The 22,332-nt window shown below is 42.3% G+C and overlaps 1 protein-coding gene across 11 annotated transcripts in view; it reads left to right on the top strand.

Annotated features, from left to right (window-relative positions):
* pitpnm2 (phosphatidylinositol transfer protein, membrane-associated 2) overlaps positions 1-22,332 on the top strand; it is a 489,130-nt gene that overhangs the window by 248,581 nt on the left and 218,217 nt on the right. For all 11 annotated transcript variants that reach the window (XM_087999844.1, XM_087999841.1, XM_087999838.1 and 8 more), the window contains one exon: positions 933-1,096. In XM_087999844.1, the coding sequence (XP_087855970.1) occupies positions 1,019-1,096 (78 nt within the window). In that variant the 5' untranslated portion in view covers positions 933-1,018. The remainder of the gene's footprint in view (positions 1-932; positions 1,097-22,332) is intronic.

Genomic DNA, 22,332 nt, shown 5'->3' on the forward strand with positions numbered 1-22,332 from the left:
GTAACAGCAGAGATCTATCTCAAAAATAAGCTTCAATTATAAACATTAAAAAACTAGACTTTGTGCACTTTCTGATCAGAAGCTAGGGGTTTCATGACTCAACAAGAAGTAAATAGCCCTGAACGAATCACCCAAAGTCACTTTTTACTTGCCCTGCTAACAAGGACATGAAATGGAGTGGACAAACTGATAAAGCTTTACTGTAGCCAAAGGGGTATAGATGTTTTTTACAACCACAGCAGAAGTTAAGTGCAGTCCATTTTGTAACATCTGAACTTATTACAAATTCAATCAAAATAGTTGAATTTTAGATCATTTGGATGATTTAATTTTAGCAGTTATCTTTTAGGTTGTACGTGTTTTCATTTTGTAACATGGGTTGTTTTTATTTTTGTTGAAATCTAACAGAATAGAGATGCTTTGCCATCATGAAGCCAAAGTACTTTTTCTGTCTATGATATGTTTTTAGTGCTATGATAAAATATTTTCTCTTGAAACTGACAGCTTCCAACTAAAGCTGAGTCAATAATGATCTACCTGCCTGCTATTTGCACAAATTGCGCTTTTAGACTTCAGAAGAACCAATGAGCACAAAAGATGTATGTACCTTAGATAGAATGCCTTGTTGAAACACATTTTTTGCAGGGTGGAAAATGTTGAGAGAAATGAAATGGAAGCAATGAAAGCCAAGCGCTGTTTATTTTCAGCAGTGGCTTTTATACAAAAAGCAGTGATTAGTTGCATTAAATCAGAGATGAGTGCCAGGTTTTCGACAAATGGAGTGAAAAGGGTGGGCATTAAGACCCTGCTTTGAGAATTCTAGCCAATAAATTGCAAAGGTAATGAAGGTGGGTGGACACATAGAGTTAAGAACATTATAAATATTTACTTGATATGTTTAACATGCTGCTATTTCTTCTTCCTCTTTTCAGCTATATTTATGAATCTCACACTCTGAGATTTTGCTGACAGTCCTTGAATTAGTTTTAAGTTGTGGAAGGACTTTGCTAAAAGCAAGATGCTTATCAAGGAATACCACATCCCTCTTCCCATGAGTGTTGAGGAGTATCGTATTGCACAACTCTACATGATCCAGGTATGATTGACCTCAGTTAGAGAATATTAAAGATGAGTGATAATTTAACTGGTTTATTTTTGTTTGATTGGGAGGGAAATGCTCCGTGCTTCAGCTGACAGAATTGTTTTGGGTTTATAAAGCACGATAACCGTTTATCACTGTTATATTGAAAGATGTGTCACAGGGTAATTTTGTCTTGTATACAAATATTTTGTGACCATTGAAGTATGATTTAAATTGTATCTTCATGTGTGGAAAAATTCTCTGAATATAAGCCTTGCATTGTAGCTAGCCATTAAAATCAGAAGTGATATTTAAACTGACAGAAAAACCTAATATTGTTTAAAAATATTGTGAAGAAGGGTTACACCCGAAACATCAACTTCACCACCTCCTGACGCTGCCTGGCTTGCTGTGTTCTTCCAGCCTCCTGCCTATCTATTAAAAGTATTCTAAAGTGAAGGTGTTCTTCTGCTCCACAATGCTTTTTCAGATTAAAGGACAAACATTTGTATAGGGCTATGAGTAAGCCAGGATCCTATTTATACACCAAATATGTAACCAAAGCCATAAATTATTTTTATTCATTCCCATTCGATGGCATTACAAGATTTGAAGTTTTTTTTATAATCAGCTTTTTGTGTCATTCTTGATGTTTAATATCCTGACAAAAGCATTCATTTTTGACTTCAGTTTACTTAAATTCCAGTAACCCTGGACACTGAATATCCTGGTTGTAGTTTACTCGCTGAGCTGGTAGGTTTGTTCTCAGACATTTTGTCACCACACGAGGTAACATTATCAGTGAGCCTCCGGTGAAGCGCTTGTGTTCTGTCCTGCTTTTTATTTGTGTGTCTTGGTCTGTTAAGGTGGATGATATCCTTTCCAGTTCGTTTTCTCAAAAGTTGGTAAATGGGGTCCAAATCAATATGTTTATTGATAGAGTTCTGGTTTAAATGCCAGGCTTCTAAGAATTCCCGTGTGTTTCTCTGCTTAGCCTGTCCTAGGATGGATGTGTTGTCCTTCTTCGATTGTGTGTAAGGACACTAGTGATAGCTGGTCTGGTCTTTTGGTGGCTAGTTGGTGCTCATGTATCCTGGTGGCTAGTTTTCCGCCTGTCTGTTTGATGTAGTGTTTGTGGCAGTCCTTGCAGGGTATTTTGTGTATGGCATTCGATTTGCTGGTTGTTGGTACAGGGTCCTTTAGGTTCATTAGTAGGTGTTTCAGTGTGATGGTAGGTTTGTGGGCTACCATGATGCTAGGAAGTCGGAGTAGTCTGGTAGCCATCTCCAAGATGTTTTTGATGTATGGTAATGTGGCTAGAGTCCCGGGCATGTTGTGTCTACTTGTTTGGGTTTGTTGCTTAAGAATCGGCAGACTGTGTTCATCGGGTACCCATTGTTCTTGAATACATTGTACAGGTATTTTTCTTCTGCTGCTCGTAGTTCCTGGGTGCTGTAGTATGTTGTGGCCCATTTAATTAATGTCCTGATGCAGTTCTGTTTGTGGGAGTTGGGATGATTGCTCCTATAGTTGAGAATCTGGTCTGTGTGTATTGCTTTCCTGTAGATGCTGCAGTTCTCCATTGACTGTTCCACTGTGACATCTAGGAAGAGAAGTCTGTTGTTGTTCTCTTCCTCTTCGGTGAAACTTATGCCAGTAAGGAAATTGTTGATGATATTGTAGGTTTCCTCTAATTTGTTCCGTTTCGTGATGACACTCCAACCTCTTGGCATTATGGTAGCCCACAAACCTACCAATACACTGAAACAAGTACTGATGAACCACAAGGACCCTGAACTAACCACCAGCAAATTGACATCACTTTTTCTTGGAAGCAGTTGGAGTGGGAGATTTGACAGTGAGGATCAGAGGCCCGACAGGCAGGTAAAATTATTAAAGATATAAAAGCTGACTCCAGGAGTTCAACGTTCTTCACTTTTGTTCGGCGGCAGTTGGAGTGGGAGGAGCGACAGCGAGGACCAGAGAAATATAGAATTTTAAAAGCTACAAAGATTTACCTCGTGTATAGGCAGAGTGTACACTGAGTGGAAGCAGACACGAAACTACTGGGTAAGTGAGGCTTTATATTTGGATGGTTGCTTTATCCAAAACACTACTCGGGTAGTGTCTCCACCTGTGCAGCAGATTGTAAGGTAACTGGTTTCTTTGTGTTTTTTTTAGTTTTTCAGTAGTCTCGTTGAGAATTTAGAATAGTGGGAATGGGGTTAGGGCAGTTGAATGTTCCTCCTGCAGAATGTGGAAGGTAGGGGTCACCAGTAGTGTCCCTGCTGACTGCATCTGTGGGAAGTGCACCCAATTCCAGCTCCTTGAAAACCACATTAGGGTACTGGGGCAGGAGCCGGATGAACTTCGGATCATTGGGGAGGCGGAGGGGGTTACTGAGAGGAGTTACAGAGAGGTAGTCACACCTCGGGTAAAAGAAGAAGGTAGATAGGTTACTTTCAGGGGATGGAAAGGAAACCAGCAGGCAGTGCAGGGATCCTCTGCGGCCGTTTCCCTCAACAGCAAGTATACAGTTTTGGATACTGTTGGGAGGGACGACTTAACCGGGGTAAGCAATGGAGCATAGGTCTCTTGCACAGAGTCTGTCCGTGTTGCTCAGAAGGGAAGGGGGAAGAGGAGCAGAGCATTTCTTCATTGGGGACTCTATAGTTAGGAGGTTCTGTGAGAACAAGAGAATGGTTGGTGTGTTGCCTCCCAGGTGCCAGGGTTTGTCATATCTCTGATCATGTTTTTGGAATCCTTGAGGGGGAGGAGGAGCAGCCCCAAGTTGTGGTCCACATAGGCACCAATGACATAGGTAGGAAGAGAGTTAGGGATTTAAAGCAGAAATTTAGGGAGCTAGGGTAGAAGCTTAGAGCTAGAACAAACAGAGTTGTTATCTCTGGTTTGTTGCCCATGCCACGTATTAACAAAGCAAGGAATAGGGAGAGAGAAAAGTTGAACACGTGGCTATAAGGTGGTGAAGGAGGGAGGGTTTTGGGCTCCTGGATGATTGGGGGTGTTCCAGGAGTAGGTCGGACCTTTACGAACAGGATTGACTTCGCCTGAACCAGAGAGGTACCAATATCCTGGGTGGGGAGAAGATTTGCTAATGCTCTTTGGGTGTGTTTAAACTAATTCAACAGGGAGATGGGAATCAAAGTTGTAGTTCGAGTATGCGGGAGGATGAGAGTAATGAAGTCAGATCGAAGGCTTCAAGGTCACAAGAAGGCGCCAGCAGGCAAGAAGTTGGTTTGAAGTGTGTCTACTTCAATGCCAGGAGCATCCAGAATAAGGTGGGTGAACTTGCAGCATGGGTTGGTAACTGGGTTTTCGATGTTGTGGCCATTTTGGAGACATGGGTAGAAAAGGGACAGGAATGGTTATTGCATTTTCCCAGATTCAAATGTTTCCATGAGAACAGAGAAAAATGGTAAAAGAGGGAATGGTGTGGCACTGTTAGTCAAGGACAGTAGTACGGTTACAGAAAGAACGTTTGACAATAGACAATAGGTGCAGGAGTAGGCCATTCTTCCCTTCGAGCCTGCACCACCATTCAATATGATCATGGCTGATCATCCTTAATCAGTATCCTGTTCCTGCCTTATCTCCATAACCCTTGATTCCACTATCCTTGAGAGCTCTATCCAACTCTTTCTTAAGTGAATCCAGAGACTGGGCCTCCACTGCCCTCTGGGGCAGAGCATTCCACACAGCCACCACTCTCTGGGTGAAGATGTTTCTCCTCATCTATGTCCTAAATGGTCTACCCCATATTTTTAAGCTGTGTCCTCTGGTTCGGCACTCACCCATCAGCGGAAACATGTTTCCTGCCTCCAGAGTGTCCAATCCTTTAATAATCTTATACATCTCAATCAGATCCTCTATCAGTCTTCTAAGCTCAAGGGTATACAAGTCCAGTCAGCATAAGGTAGTCCCGCCATTCCAGGAATTGACCTCGTGAGCGCTGCACTCCCTCAATAGCCAGAATGTCTTTCCTCAAATTTGGAGACCAGAAGTGCACACAATACTCCAGGTGTGGTCTCACCAGGGCCCTGTCCAGCTGCAGAAGAACCTCTTTGTTTCTGTACTCAATCCCTCTTGTTATGAAGGCCAGCATGCTATTAGCCTTCTTCAATTCCTACTGTACCTGCATGCTTACCTTCATTGACTGGTGTACTAGAACACCCAGGTCTCTTTGTATTGCCCCTTTACCTAAATTGATTCCATTTAGGTAGTAATCTGCCTTCCTGATCTTGCCACCAAAGTGGATAACCGTACATTTATCTACATTAAAATACATCTACCATGCATCTGACTACCCGACTACCCACCTAACCTGTCCAGATAACCCTGTAATCTCCTAACATCCTCCTCACATTTCACCCTGCCACCCAGCTTAGTATCACCAGTAAATTTGCTAATGTTATTACTAGTACCATCTTCTATATCATTAATATATATTGTAAAAAGCTGCGGTCCCAGCACTGATCCCTGCGGTACCCCACTGTCACTGCCTGCCATTCTGAAATGGAGCCGTTTATCACTACTCTTTGTTTCCTGTCAGCCAACCAACTTTCAATCCAAGTTAGTACTTTGCCCCCAATACCATGCACCCTATTTTTGCTGACTAACCTCCTATGTGGTACTTTATCAAAAGCTTTCTGAAAGTCCAGGAACACTACATCTACTGGATCTCCCTCGTCCATCTTCAGAGTCATATCCTCAAAAAATTCCATTCATAAATCCATGCTGACTCTGACCTATCCTGTTACTACTATCCAGATGTGTCGTAATTTCATCCTTTATAATAGACTCTAGCATCTTTCCCACCACTGAGGTCAGACTAACTGGTCTATAATTTCCTGCTTTCTGTCTCCCACCTTTCTTAAAAAGTGGTACAACATTAGCCACCCTCCAATCCGTAGGAACTGATCCTGAATCTATCGAACTCTGGAAAATAATCACCAACGCATCCACGATTTCTAGAGCCACCTCCTTCAGTACCCTGGGATGTAGACCATCAGGCCCCGGGGACATATCAGCCTTCAGCCTTCAGTCTCTCCAATACCACTTCCTGGCAAATATAAATTCCCTTCAGTTCAGGTCCTTCAGCCACTGTTACCTCAGGGAGATCACTTGTGTCTTCCCCAGTGAACACAGCTCTGAAGCACCAATTCAATACTTCTGCCATTTCTTTGCTCCCCGTAATATATTCCCCTGTTTTTGTCTTCAAGGGCCCAATTTTAGTCTTAACCATTTTTTTGCCTTTCACATACCTAAACTATCCTCCTTTATATTTTTGGCCAGTTTACTTTCGTACCTCATTTTTCCTCTGCGTATTTCCTTCTTAGTAATCCTCTGTTGTTCTTTAAAAGCTTCCCAGTCCTCCACTTTCCCACTTATCTTTGCAATGATATACTTTTTCTCTTTTAACTTTATATGTTTCTTAACTTCCCTCATCAGCCACAGCCACCCATGCCTCCTCCTAGGATCTTTCTTCCTTTTTGGAATGAACTGATCCTGCATCTTCTGCATTATACCCAGAAATATCTGCCATTGTTCCTCCACTGTCATCCCTGCTAAGGTATTGCACCATTGAACTTTGGCCAGCTCCACCTTCATAGCTCCATAGTTCCCTTTATTCAACTGAAATATTGTCACTTCTGATTGTACCCCCTCCCTCTCAAATTGCAGATTGAAGCTTGTATTATGGTTTGAGAACTCATCTACTGATGTAGTATGGGCTGAGATTAGAAACGGGAAAGGAGAGGTTACCCTGTTAAGAGTTTTCTATAAGACTCCAAATAGTTCCAGAAGCGAAGGTGGATGAGGAAAGTTTGTCTACTGAGTCAGTATGGGTGGGAAGTTAGGAACAGCAAGGGAGCAACCACCTCATTGGGGGTTTTCTACAGATCCCCTAATAGCAGTAGGGAGATTGAAGAATTCATAGGCAGGCAGATTTTGGAAAACTATAGATGTAGCAGGGTTGTTGTCATGGATTCAACTTTCCCAATGTCAACTGGAATCTCCTTAGTGCAGATGGTTTGGATGGAGCTGTTTTTGTCAGGTGTGTTCAGGAGGGTTTCCTTACTCTGTATTTAGACAGACCGACGAGGGGAGAGGCCATTTTGGATTTCGTGCTTGGCAATGAACCAGGAGAGGTGTCAGATCTCGCGGTGGGAGAACACTTTGGTGATAGTGACCACAACTGCCTCACATTTACCATAGCCTTGGAAACGGAAAGGAGTAGTTACCAAGGGAAGATACTTAATTAGGGAAAAGGAAACTATGATGCTATCAGACAGGTGTAGGGCAATACAGAGTAGGAGCAACTGTTCCACAGGAAGGTCACAGCAGACATGTGGAGACTGTTTCAGGAGCAGTTATTGTGAGTGATGCACAAATTTGTCCCTCTGAAACAAGTAAGAAGGGATAAGATTAAGGAGCCTTCGATGGCGAGAACAGAGGAGCTTCTCGTCATAAGGAAGAAGACAACTTACGTAGGTTGGAGGAAACAAGGATGTAGTGCAGCATCAGAGGATTACAGGCTAGCTAGAAAGGAGCTCAGAATTGGACTGAGGAGAGCCAGGAGGGGACACGAAAAAGGCTTGGCAGGAAGGATTAGGGAGAATCCAAAGGCATTTTACTCATATGTGAGGAATAAGAGAATGATCAGGGAGAAGGTAGGGCCGATAAGGGATAGGGTAGGGAACTTGTGCACAGATAGGGGAAGCCCTAAATGAGTTTTTTGTTTCGGTTTTCACTAAGGAAAGGGACCTTGTTGTGAATGAGAACTTTGAGGAGCTGGGATACAGGCTTGAACAGACAAAATTCATGAAGTTGATGTGCTAGAAACTTTGGTAACCATTAAGATTGATAAGTCCCCAGGGCCAGACCAGATTTATCCTAGGCCGCTCCGGGAAGCGAGAAAGATGGTTGCTAAGCCGCTGGCGAGGATCTTTGCTTCCTTATTCTCCACGGGAGTTGTACCAGAGGATTGGACCAAATGTTGTACCCCTTTTGAATAAAGGTAATAGCGAAATCCCTGGCAATTACACACCAGTCAGTCTTACGTCTGTAGTCAGTAAGGTTTTGGAATGAATTCTGAGGGATGGGATTTATGACTATTTGGAAAAGCATAACGTGATTAAAGGTAGTCAGCATGGCTTTGTGAAGGGCAGGTCATGCCTAACTAATCTTATTGAGTTCTTTGAGGAGGTGACGAGACAGGTCGACGAAGGTCGAGCAGTGAATGTGGTGTATTTGGACTTCAGCAAGGCATTTGATAGGGTAGGCTCATTCATACAGTCAGGAAGTATGGGATACAGGGAGATTTGGCTTTCTGGATTCAGAATTGGTTGGCTGACAGAAGGCAGAGAGTGGTTGTAGATGGAAAGTATTCTGCCTGGAGGTCAGTGTTAAGTGGTGTCCCGCAGGGCTTGGTTCTTGGGCCTCTGCTCTTCGTAATTTTTATAAATGACTTAGATGAGGAGATTGAGGGGTGGGTTAGTAAATTTGCAGATGACACAAAGGTTGGAGGTGCTGTCGATAGTTTCAAGGGTTATTGCAGGCTACAGCGCAAGATAGACAGGATGCAGAGCTGGGTTGAGAAATGGCGGATGGAGTTCAACCTGGACAATGCGAAGTGATGCATTTTGGAAGGTCAAACTTGAATGCTGAATGTAGGATTAAAGACAGGATTCTTAGCAGTGTGGAGGAACAAAGGGATCTTGGTGTTCAAGTACATAGATCCCCCAAGTGGATAGGGTTGTTAAGAAAGCATATGGTGTTTTGGCTTTCATTAACAGGGGGATCGGGTTTAAGAGCCGCAAGGTTTTGCTACAGCTCTACAACACCCTGGTGAGGCCACACTTGGAATATTGTGTCCAGTTCTGGTCGCCCTACTATAGGAAAGATACAGCGGCTTTGGAGAGGGTGCAAAGAAGGTTTACCAGGATGCTGCCTGGACTGGAGGGCTTGTCTTATGAAGAAAGGTTGACTAAGCTTGGACTTTTCTCTCTGGAGAGGAGGAGCAAGAGGGGTGATCTGATCGCGCTATACAGGGTAACGTGAGGCATGGATGGAATCAATAGCCAGAGACTTTTCTCCAGGGCAGGACTGACTGGCACGAGGGGTCATAGTTTGAAGATATTAAGAGGAAGGTATAGAGGAGACATCAGAGGTAGGTTCTTTACGCAGAGAGTTGTGAATGCATGGAATGCATTGCCAGCGGTGGTGGTGGAAGCAGAGTCATTGGGGACATTTAAGCAACTGCTGGACATGCACATGGACAGCAGTGAATTGAGGGGTACGTAGATTAAGTCCTCGGCACAATATATGGGCCGAATGCCTGTTCTGTGCTATACTTTTCTATGTTCAATGTGGGAGATAGAATAGCAAAGATGATCCTCAATAGAAGCGAGAGTGACAGAGCAATTGATATGGGGGCTTTAACTTTCCAAATATTGACTGTGATTATGATAGTTCAAATACTTGAGATGAGACCACATTAGATTTGGTACTGGGTAATGAACCCGGCCAGGTGTTAGATTTGGAGATAGGTGAACACTTTGGTGATAGTGACCCCAATTTGGTTATGTTTATTTTAATGATGGAAAGGGATAGGTTTATATCGCAGGGCAAGAGTTATAGGTGGGAGAAAGAGAATTACGATGCGCTTAGGCAAGATTTAGAATGCATAGGCTGGAGAAGGAAACTGCAGGGGATGGGCACAATTCAAATGTGGAGCTTATTCAAGAACCAGGTACTGCATGTCCTTGATAAGTGTGTACCAGTCAGGCAGGGAAGAAGTGGGAAATGTAATCTCACTACTTAAAAGGCAGAGAGAGTAAAAAACAAAGAATTACAGGCCAGTTAACCTAATATCAGTCATCAGGAAAATTCTAGAATTTATTATGAAAGGAGTGATAAAAGAACGGCACGGTGGCACAGTGGTTAGCACTGCTGCCTCACAGTGCCAGAGACCCGGGTTCAATTCCCGCCTCAGGCGACTGACTGTGTGGAGTTTGCACACTCTCCCCGTGTCTGCGTGGGTTTCCTCCGGGTGCTCTGGTTTCCTCCCACAGTCTAAAGATGTGCAGGTCAGGTGAATTGGCCATGCTAAATTGCCCGTAGTGTTAGGTGCAGGGGTAAATGTAGGGGAATGGGTCTGGGTGGGTTGCGCTTCGGCGGGTCGGTGTGGACTTGTTGGGCCGAAGGGCCTGTTTCCACACTGTAAAGTAATCTAATCTAAAAAAACATTTGGAAAGCACTAACGGGATTGAACAAAGCCAGCATGGATATTTGAAAGGTAAATCTACTGGGGTTTTTTGAAGATGTATCTAGTAAAATGGATAAAGGATGTAGATGTGAACTTTCAAAAAGCTTTTGATAAGGTCCTATGTAGGAGGTTAGTGGGCAAACTTAAAGCACAAGGGATGGCATAATAGATTGGCATAGATTGAGAATTAGTTGACAAAATGGAAACCGAAAGTGGGAACAAATGGGTCTTTTTCTGAGTACCCTGCAGTGACTAGTGGGGCACCACAATCTGGATCAGGGAACCAAATACAACATTTCCAAATTTGTTGATGTCACAAAACTCAATGCGATTGTGAGTTGTGAGGCAGATACAAGGCAGTTTCAAGGTGGTTTATAGACAGGTTGAGTGAGTGGGCAAACGTGGCAGATGCAGTACAACATGGCTAAATGTGAAGTTGTACACTTTGTTAAGAAAAACTGAAAAGAATTTCATTTAAATGGTGATATGTTTGGAAATATGGATGTACAATAGGATCTGGGTGTCTTTGTACACCAGTCAATGAAAATGCGCAGTCAGGTGCAGCAAGACATTACAAAGGCAAATGGTATTTTGGCCTTCATTGCGAGAGGATTTGTGTTCAAAGGTAGTAACATCTTACTGCAGCTATACAAGGCCTTGGTGAGACCACACTTAGAGCATTGTATAGAGTTTTGGTTTCCTTGCCTCAGAAAGGATGTCCATGCCGTAGAGAGAGTGCAATGGAGGGTCACTGGACTGATAACAGGGATGAGAGTCTAGATTAGAGTAGTGATGGAAAAGTACAGCTGGTCAGGCAGCATCCGAAGAGCAGGAAAATTGACGTTTTGGGTAAAAGCCCTTCATCAGTGCTGAAGGCAGGGAGCCTCCAGGGTGGAGAGATAAATTCATTAATATCAGAGATGGCCAGACTGCTTTCTGAGGAGAAATTGGTTCGACTGGGCCTGCATTCACTCGAGTTTAGAAAGATGTGATGGGATCTGATCAAAGCATATAAAATTCTTACAGGCATGGACAGATTAGCTGCAAAGCAGATGTTTTTCCTCCTATGGGAGTCTACAACGAGGGGATACAGAGTAGACTATTTGGGACTGAGATGAGGAAATATTTCTTCTCTGAGGGTAAAGAACCCATATAATTCTCTGTCACCGAAGACTGTGGAGGCCAAGTCCGTGGAAAAAAAGGAGAGATACATTTTTAGAGATTAAATATTTCAGGGAATGTGGAGAGAAAGCAAGAAAATTGTATTGACATAGAGGATCAACCAAGATCATACTGAAAGGTGGAAGGGCTCGAAGGGCGAAATGACCTCCTTTATTTATACAAAATTAATTGTTGTTGACTGTTCTAAAATTGCAGTTAAATGAAGCTATTTTGATTAAACTGAAATTCAATTGAATGCTTTCTTCTTTTGTTATTAATTATTTAATTTTATAATGGATATCATGAAATTAAGATTTATAAACCTGTAGCTTTATACAGTGATGCTGATGACATTTGTGAACATGAGCAAGACTTTCAAATTAAATTCATTCATTCATGGCCAGATGTCTTCTGTTCTGTTCAATACATACTGACTGATAATTTGAGGGAAGGCGCATTTGCTTCCTTACCTAGTAATATGGACTGTATGTTGCATATGATAGCAAAGTTCAGCCAGTATGACTAGAAATCAGATTAAACCTTTAAGTGGTGTAACTGAAGGATGTACAGCTAGTTTTGGCTACAACTACAGTATGAAGCATCTATAATCATTAGCAATAACTCGATGTCAAATCCAGACATGATTGAATGATGTTAACAGAATTTAAAATGAAGTAGCCAGAGATGCTGAGTTGCTTATGCTGGTGAACCAGCAAACCTTTAAATCCTTGACATTTTGTTAGAATATGAACCTGTATCTTTTTTGATAACAAGTTGCTTGAACTTAGTTTTACTTTGAAGCTTTTCTTCTCCGATTGCTCAAGTTACGCTGCTCTATGTACGAAATGGCAGAGAAACTCAAGAACAGGATGTGTGAACAAAACATAAGGTAACATCCTCTCTACCTAAAGGGACTTTTTACTGACTTTATGTGGCTCATAACATTTAGTAAAAATTGTTGACTTGTCAAAAGAACTCTTTGTTTTCACTCCTGCTGCATCTAAAAGAGAATTTACGTTTCAAACCGCTAAGGAGCCTGTAACTTCTCAAAATGCTGTCAATCTGTAGTGATCTGTAGTAACTTCTCAAAATGCTGTCAAAGTGTAGGTGATTCCCATCGTGTTTTTCAAATAGCAAAGGCAGAAGGTAAGTGCTCATTGACATGTCCAATTCAGATTCCAGGGTACCAAACTTCGACCATTTCTCCATGGATGTTATTATGTTTCTATTGTCTTATTGTTTAACGCTTGAAGGCTGTTATTAGTAAATGGAATGCTTTCCATCTTGGGTGGTCAGCATGAATGTAAAAGGCTTCCAGATCAGTTAGTATGTGATCATGTAAAATTGCTGGAGAATCCTAGCAGGTCTGGCAACCTCAGTGGAGAAAGAAACAGTTGATGTTTTGATTGTGATATGACTCTTCAAGAAGGATCATATTGTATTTGAAGCATCAACTCTCTTTCTATCTTCACAGATGTTGCCAAATCTGTGTTTCTTCAGCATTTTCTGTTTATTTCAGATTTTCAACATCTGCAGTATTTTATTTTTATTTAAGTACCAAGTGAAATCTCCCCAACCTGAAAGTCACTCATTATTGTACCAAAGTTGCACTTGTTTTTTTCCTACAGCTGTTTTGTTACCCCTTTGAATAAGTAATCGATGGCTGTCCAAGAGGTATTCCCAAAATTATTTTGTCGGATCCATATAGCAGACTCTGGAGGATATTATTTGCTCCATCTGAGCTGAATTCAAAACTAGGTTTCAGTGACTGCTGCAGCATCACCCACTTCCCTGTTGTTCTTTGCTAATTGAAGCCAATGCTGAATTGCCTGGGCTGATCTCAGTCCTCCACTATTTGTAGGTGCTGCAAAATTATGGAAGCAAAGTTAAATGATGAGCAGTGGGATGTGATTGGTATCCTGTGAGTGGGCTGAAGTGATGATTCACAATTAATGTTTTTCTAAGTGAGCCTAATAATTGGATCGCATGACTCCAGGTTATGAGGTAGGTAATTAAAATATTGTTGTCATTCTCATTGTCATTAGTTCTAAAAACATGACATCCCTTTCTTGACTTCTGTGGTGGCTCTGCGGCTCGCACTGCTGCCTCTCTGCAGTAGGGACCCGGGTTTGATTCCACACACTGGTGACTGTCTGTGAGGAATTTGCACATTCTTCCCATGTCTGTGTAGGTTTCCTCTGGGTGTTCTGGTTTCCTCCCACAGTCCAAAGATGTGCAAGTTAGGTGAATTGGCCATGCTACATTGCCCATAGTGTCCAGGGATGTGCAGGCTAGGTTGTTTAGCCATGGGAAATAGGCAAAAGTGAGGACTGCAGATGCTGGACATCAGAGTCTAGATTAGAGTGGTGCTGGAAAAGCACAGCAGATAGGCAGCATCCGAGGAGCAGGAAAATCGATGTTTCGGGCAGTTACCGAGCTAGTATGGAGTTGGGCCTGGGTGGGATGCTCTTTGGAGAGTCAGTGTGGATGTAATGTGTCAAATAGCCTGTAAGAATTCCATGATTCTCGATGTTAACTGCTATATGTATTGTTTAACTGCTGATTTCTCTCAATGCTTTAACTGTCAGTCAAGGAGAAACTCCGCATGTTCACATTCCTTTTAAAGGGATAAAAGTGAATTTTGGATTTGGATGCAGAGCATTGAAATTTAAAGGTCTTGGACCTAAATAAATGATTTAGCTTGGCAGGGGCATGGAATGGGCATCACTCGATCTATCAAGTCTGTCCTGGCTGTTTTGAAGAACAGTCCAGTTAGTTCCACTCCCCATTCTTTCTCCATGTCCCTACATGTTTTTCTTCTTTGAATACTCAACCAATTCTCTTTTGAAGATTCCTATTGAATCTGTAGCCACAATGCTGTCCTGATGACATACTGCATAAGTATTCTTCCTCATGTTTCTTGTGGCTCTTTTTTGTCAAACACCTGAAACCTTTGTCCTCAGGTTATTGACCAGTCAGCCATTTGAAAGACAAGTTTTCTTTATTTCCAACCAAATCCTTCATGATTTTAAATATATCCAATCACAGAACTTATCTGTAGATGAAGAAAGAAAAACACATTACATTTATGCATTGCTCATCTGTAAAAGTCCACTTGATTAAACTAAAGAGAGAGTGGACACTGAGCTGAAAATGTAGGTTCTGAAGTGAAAAGCACAAAAGCAGTCAAAAGCATACATTTTCATGAGGCTTTGAAAGCTGGATGAGTTGGGATGGAAAATTTGAAATAATTTTATAGGACAAAGGGGTTCCTTTTGTCTCAACAAACAGATGAAATAATTCAAAAAGAAAACAGATAAAATCCTGAATCTCAACAGATCTAGCAGCATCCATGGAGAGAGAAACAGAGTTAGCATTTCGAGTCCAATATGGCCCTTCTTCAGAACTCATTTTCTTGCAGGAAATAACGTGTAAGGAGGTGTAGTCGAGGTAATTGTGGGAGCTGAAGGCTTTGTGATAGATATTGGTGGATACTCTACCCCCAGAAATGGAAACACAGAAGTTAAGGAAGGGTAGAGAAAATCCTCGATGGACCAGATAAAAGTGAGCATAAGATGGAAATTGGTGATTTTTTTAAAAATCTGATCAAGAGCGGGAAGCATCGCAATTATGTCATCATTGTGTTTTGGGAAAGAGTTATGGGTGGAGGCCAGAGTAAGACTGGAACAAGAAATGTTCCACATACCCCACTAAGAGACACATATGGCCAGGACCCATGTGAGTGCTCATGACTACACCCTTGACTTGAAGAAAGTGAGATAGTTAAAGGAGAAATTGTTCAAAGTGAGTGCGGATGGTGAAGATGGATGGTGTTGAATGGAGACTGTGCTGATCTCTTTTCAAGGAAAAAGCAGTTAGCCTTCAAACAACCCTCATGAGGGATGGACATGTTAGAGAGATTACACTCCCACAGTGAAGAGGATGTCTTTAGGACCAGAAAACTGGAAATTATGGAACTAATGTGAAGTGTCTGAAGAATTATGAATGTAAGTGGGGTGGAACTAAGGGTAGAATAAATAGAGTCAAGGTAGGAAAAAATAAGTTCAGTAGAGTAGACTAGAATGATGGGGCTGCCAGGCCAGTCCTGTTTGTGGATTTTTGAGAAGGCAGTCTAAGTGTGCTATCTGGGGCATGGGCTTCTCTGAGGTGAGAAGCTGTGGAAGGGAGGTGGTCAAGGAAGATGAGGTCAGTGACAGCCTTGGATATAACAGCCTGAGGCTCAGTGATGGGGTCACATTGTCCCAGGGAGAGAAGAGGAAGTGTGTGAGAGTTGGTGCTCAACCTCTGACAGGTAGAGTTCAGCAAGCCCAGGAACAACAGCATCATCTTTATGGGCAGGTTTGATGAGCAAGTCAGGGTTAGACTTGAGGGAATGGAGTACAGTAAATTCAGAGCAAGTCAGGTTAGAAAGGGTGAGGGGATGGGGAAGAGGAAGAGAGATTAAGATGGCTGTTGTCACATTGGCAGTTCTGATGAAGAAGTCAAGTTCAAGTAAAAAGCCAAGGGAGGGGTCAGGGGGATGGAGAGTATTGGAGATGGTGAAGAGGTCTGTATGGCAGGGAGAGGACCCTGTCCAAAGACGTGGGCACAGGCGGAAAGACATTGGGAGAAGAGTTCAGCTTTACATTGTGCCTGGAATTTATTGATTGGGGGCATAAAACAACAAACCTTAGTCGTTTGCTGAGTGCAGACTGTTCAGCATCAGAGGGGAGGTTCAGAGACCTAGTGAATACACAGCAAGAAGTAGGACTAGCTGAATTGATGGAGTCACAAGGGAGGAGAAGGGAGCAAGGATCCACAGGGATGTTAGTAACCTTGACTTGTTGGAACTTGCATTCCTTAATAGCTGAAAGAAAGAGAAAAGGTTTCTTGTTAAAGCATGGAAAATGAGACAGCAAATGAAATGGAACTGGGGACTGGTATAGTTGTAATATAATGCGAGATGGTGCTGATGGAGAGAGAGAGATTGAGATTATGCATGTTGTGGCTAATGTCACTGAGTATGGATCTCAGGTTGCAGTGGCAGCAGCTCTTTGAGGAGCATTGTATGTCTCAGCGATACCTGTAATCCTGGTAGATTCAAAACATTTAGGCCAGTGGGGATGCAGTTGGAGACGTTTGAGAGATATTCAGAATACAAAGAGTACATTCATTCCATTGAGTATGGCTTTGTGCGTGAGAGATCAAGCCTCACAAATTTGTTTTAGAGTTTTTGGATGAAGTAACCAGGAAGTTTGGTAAGGGCAGGGTGGTTTATCGTGGTCTATATGCATTTAAGTAAGGCTTTTAGCAAGGTTATATATGGTGGGCTGCTTTGGAAGGTTAGATCGCATGGAATCCAGGGGGAACTGGCAAATTGGATACACAATTGACTTGATGTAGGAAGCGGAAGGTAATAGTGGAAGGATGCTTGTCGGACTGGAGGCCCGTGATTAGTGGAGTGCCTTAGGCGTCGGTGCTAGGCCTATTTCTGTTTGTTATCTATATCAGTGATTTGGATGAGAATGTGCAAGAATGTAAGTTTGCAGATGGCACTAAAATAGGCGGTACTGTGATTAGTGAGGAAGGTTATCAGAAATTACAGCAGGACCTTGATCAGCTGGAGAAGTAAGCCAAGAAATGGCAAATGGAGTTTAATATCCTTAGGTGCGAGGTCTTGAATTATGGAAATTCAACTCAAGGTAGGAGTTTCATGGTGAATGGTCGGGCCTTAAGGAGTGTAGTGGTACAGAGGGATCTTGGAGTTCAGGTGCACGGTTTTCTGAAAGTGGAGTCACAGGTAGACAGGCCAGTGAAGAAGGTTTTTGGCACACTGGCCTTCATCAGTCAGGGCATTGAGTATAGAAGTTGGAAAGTTATGTTGCAGTTATACAGAACATTGGTGAGGCCATACTAGCAATATTGTGTTCAGTTTTGATCACCTTGCTATAGGAAGGATGTTACTAAACTGAAAAGAGTACAGAAGAAATTTACAACGCTGTTGCCGACTCAAGGGTCTGAGTATTGTGTGCAGGTTTGGTTGCCACATTACCAGATGGATGTGGAAGCTTTGGAGAGAATGTAGAGAAGGTTCACCAGGATGTTGCCTAGTCTCGAGGGCATTGGTTATGAGGAAAGTTTAAAAAGACTAGGATTGTTTTCACTGGAAAGATGGTGGCTGAGAGGAGACCTGATAGAGGTCTGCAAAATTATGAGAGGCATACATAGGGTAGAGGCATTTTTCCCAAGTTTGAAGTTTCAATTACAAGAGGGCACAAGGGAGAAGGGGAAAGTTTAAGGGAGATGTGCATGAGAAGTTTTTCATGGAGAGAGTGGTAGGAACCTGGAACTCACTGCCAAAAGAGGTGATGGAAGCAGACATGTTGGCGACATTTAAGAGGCATTTGGCTGGTGACATGAATAGGGAGTGAATACAGAACAAACAAGGGAGAAGGTTTGTTTTTTTAGTTTTAATTAGTCCATGATGATCGGTATAGGCTTGGAGGGTTGAAGGGCCTGTTCCTGTGCTGTACATATCTTTTGTTCTTTTGAGTTATAGGGATAGGTTGGACAAGCTAGGACTCTTTTCTTTAGAGTGCAGGAGACTGAAGGGGGGTTCTTATAGAAATATGAGATCATGAGAGGCATGGATATAGCGAATGTACTCTTGTTTTTTTTCCTAGAAGATATCAGTTTAAGGTTAGAGAGGATGGAGTAATGGGAACCAGATGGGCTATTTTTTTTACACAAAGGGTGGTACACATATGCTCTGAGCTGCCATCGGAAGTGGTTGATGTGGGGACATTAACAACATTTAAACAGCATTTTGACAACTACATGGATAGGGAAGGTTTGGAAGGATAGAGAAGTGGGATTAGCATGGATGGACATTTTGGTCAGCTGGACCAGTTTGGGCCAAAGGGCCTGTCTCTGTGCTGTAGGACTCTATGACCCTCTGAGTAAGAAAGGTTGCAAGAAAGGAACACAACATCCATGGTTAATGAGAAAAATTAAAGATAATTTTCAAAGGTACAGATGGGATGTACTCCAGGCTATTGAGGGATGCAAAGGAGGAGACATCAGGGGCTCGAGCAGTAATTTTCAAATTCCTCTGGCCGCAGGTGACGTGCCAAAGGACTGGAGGCAAAAGACTTGAGACTGGATGTTGCTCCATTATTAAAATAGGAGGAAAGGGTAGAGCAGGAAATTACCTTGTAGTGAGGAAGCTATTAGGAAGAATTCTGAGGGACAGAATATACCCGTACATGGAGAATCATGGATTAATAATCTAGGATAATCGGCATGGATTTGTTAAGGGAAAGTCATGTTTGACAAATTTGGATGAATACTTTTGAGGAGGTAGCCAGGTGTGTTGATGTGGATAATGCATTTGATGTGGTCCACATGGATGTGAGCAAGGCTTTTTGTAAAATCCTCATGACAGACTGGTCAAGAAAGTAAGAGCCTGTGGGATCTAAGGCAAAGTGGCATGTTGGATCCAAAATTGGCTGAGAGATGGGAAGCAGAGGGTAATGGTAGAGAGTTATTTCTGTGACTGAGTCTGTTTCCAATGGGGCTCCATACAGCTTGATACTGGGGCCCTTGCTGTTTGTGTTGGGGGTTAATAATTTAGATTTACATGTAAAGGTTATGATTACAATATTAAAGATGTCTTGAAAATTATGCATAAGAATATAGAATATTTTCTCTAATGGAAGAATTTAGAATGAGCAGTCACCATTTAAAATTAAGGCCACAACCACTTGAAACAGATATCAGGCAAATAAATTTCTCATTGGGATGAGAGTCTTTGGAATGCTCTTCCTGAAACATGGTGTTAACAATGGTTTTGAATATTTTAAAGACAGAGGTGGATAGCTTCTTGGTTTATAATGGGTTGAACCAGTTATCAGGGGTAGGTGGGAATGTGGCCTTGACCTCGTTGACAGAGCAGCCTTGAGAGGTTGCGTGGCTGCTCTTGTTTGTATGTAAGCAGGAAGAGCAATTTGGGCTGTGTAAGGATGGCAATGAGTTGGTACAAGGGTAATTAAATAGGAGAGGACTCGAGCTACAAGGTTCTGGGAGAGCAGGCAGATGTCTGTAATGGCTCAGGGTGTAAATTTCAGTTGGGGAAAATTGGAGAACTTGACCGTCAAGATGGTCTGGGCACACTGAGACCATTGAAGTAGAAATGAGCCAATAGTACACCGAATTTTCCTTTTACCTGTTTGTCCTCAGCAGTCATTGAATTCAGAGCCTTCAATGTATAGGAAGCCCTTTCATATTAATTTCGTAAACTGCACAAAGCTGCTTCCCAAGAGAGTTCTCAAAGAAACATTGATGCTGAGCTGCATGTGATATTACGACAAATGACTGAAGAGGTAGATTTTAAGCAACGCTTTATGGAGAATTGAAGGGAAGAGAAATTTTGGGAGAGACTATAGTATTATGGACATCAGCAATTGAAAGCAGCAGCCAGTGATGGAGAGAATAAAGGCAGAGAAGTACAACTTAATGGTAAGATCCTAGGGAGTGTTGCTGAACAAAGAGAAGAAGGCAGTTGGTATGCTTTCCTTTATTGGTCCGAGTACTGAGTGCAGGAGTTGGGAGGTCATGGAGCGGTTGTACAGGACATTGGTTAGGCCACTGTTGGAATATTGCGTACAATTCTGGTCTCCTTCCTATCGGAAAGATGTTGTGAAACTTTAAAGGATTCAGAAAAGATTTACAAGGATGATACCAGGGTTGGAGGAGCTTAGCTACAGGGAGAGGCTGAACAGGTTGGGGCTGTTTTCCCTGGAGCATCGGAGGCTGAGGGGTGACATTATAGAGGTTTACAAAATTATGAGGGGCATGGATAGGGTAAATAGACAAAGTCTTTTCCCTGGGGTCGGGGAGTCCAGAACTAGAGGGCATAGGTTTAGGGTGAGAGGGGAAAGATATAAAAGAGACCTAAGGGGCAACTTTTTCACGCAGAGGGTAGTACGTGTATGGAATGAGCTGCCAGAGGATGTGGTGGAGCATGGTACAATTGCAACATTTAAGAGGCATTTGGATGGGTATATGAATAAGAAGGGTATGGAGGGATATGGGCCGGGTTCTGGCAGGTGAGACTAGATTGGGTTGGGATATCTGGTCGGCATGGACGGGTTAGACCGAAGGGTTTGTTTCCGTGCTGTACATCTCTATGACTCTAAGTGCAGCTATCTCAAAGAAATTCAGGAGGATCAGGGAGACGGGGAAGGTGAAGTAAGACCATAGAGAAATTTGAAAGCAAGGATTAGAATTTTAAATTGCCCAATTTTGAATCACTGTAAAGCTCAGAGCTGATGGGTGGACAGGACTTGGAGGAAATTAGGAGACTCACAACAACGTTCTGGGTGAGATTTAAGTTGATGAATTTATAGAATATGGTACGTAGGAACAGGAGTGGCCGTTCAGCCCCTCAAGTCTGATCCACCATTCAGTGAAATGCGGTTGATATGTGGCCTAACTCCATTGGCCCATACTTAATACTTCTGTTTAATAAAAATTTATCTCTCAGATTTAAACTAACAACTGATCAAGCATTCACTGCCGTTTATGGAAGACAGTTCCAAATACTGACCAGTTTATATGTGCAGAAGTGCTTCCTAACATCTCTCCTGAACAATATGGATCCAATTCTTAGACTGTGCCCCCTAGTTCTAGAATCCCGAACCAGTGGAAATAATTTATCTTTATCAACACTGATTTTTCCTTTTTAATATATTTTGAAGACTTCAATCAGACCACCCCTTAACCTTCTAAGGTTTAAAGAAGACAGGCTAAATTTGTATCAAAAAATCTCTCCTCATAACTTAATCCCTGAAGTCCAGGTATCATTCTTGTAAACCTATGTCATATTCCCTTCAAGGCCAAGTTATCCTTTCTTAAGTGTGGTGTCACATCTGCTCACAGTACTCCAAGTTGGGTCTAACCAGGGTTTTGTTTAACTGCAGCATAATTTGGCATCTTTATACTCCAATCCTGTATATATAAAGACCAGCATCCCATTAGCTTTCTTGATTATTTTCTGTACGTGTTTGTGACATTTTAAAGAGCTAAGCACCTGAACCTCCAAGTCTCTTTGGACATCCACTATATTTAACTTCATATCATGAGAAAATGCCCCGATCTAACCTCTTTCTATCCTAAGTAGATAACCTCACGCTTGCCTACATTTAACATTATCTGCCGCAGTTTTACTGGTTCACTTATTCTGTCAATATCCCTTTGTAATTTTATGCTGTCACCTACAGAGGTAGATAGGACACTAGACATGTTTTGAAATAGCAAATACAGAAGCAACAGCTTTTAAATCCAAACAAGCTTCTCTTCTATAATTGAAGTGCCCTTTCATCTTTTGAACATGATGAAATGCAATTGCATGGATTTTAAATTGATTTATGGAGTCAGCATTTTAGATTAAAGTGTTGGTTGAGCACAGCTGATATAGTAGCTGAAAATGTGTTGCTGGTAAAGCACAGCAGGTCAGGCAGCATCCAAGGAACAGGAGAATCGACGTTTCGGGCATAAGCCCTTCATCAGGAATCGCAGTAGGTTGAAATCTTCGAGGAGAAAGTGAGGTCTGCAGATGCTGGAGATCAGAGCTGAAAATGTGTTGCTGGTAAAGCACAGCAGGTCAGGCAGCATCCAAGGAACAGGAGAATCGACGTTTCGGGCATAAGCCCTTCATCAGGAATCGCAGTAGGTTGAAATCTTCGAGGAGAAAGTGAGGTCTGCAGATGCTGGAGATCAGAGCTGAAAATGTGTTGCTGGTAAA

The sequence above is a fragment of the Chiloscyllium plagiosum genome, unplaced genomic scaffold (assembly GCF_037043375.1).
Source record: "Chiloscyllium plagiosum isolate Xiang-an unplaced genomic scaffold, Cpla_swu_hap1 HiC_scaffold_24, whole genome shotgun sequence".
Lineage (NCBI taxonomy): Eukaryota > Metazoa > Chordata > Chondrichthyes > Orectolobiformes > Hemiscylliidae > Chiloscyllium > Chiloscyllium plagiosum.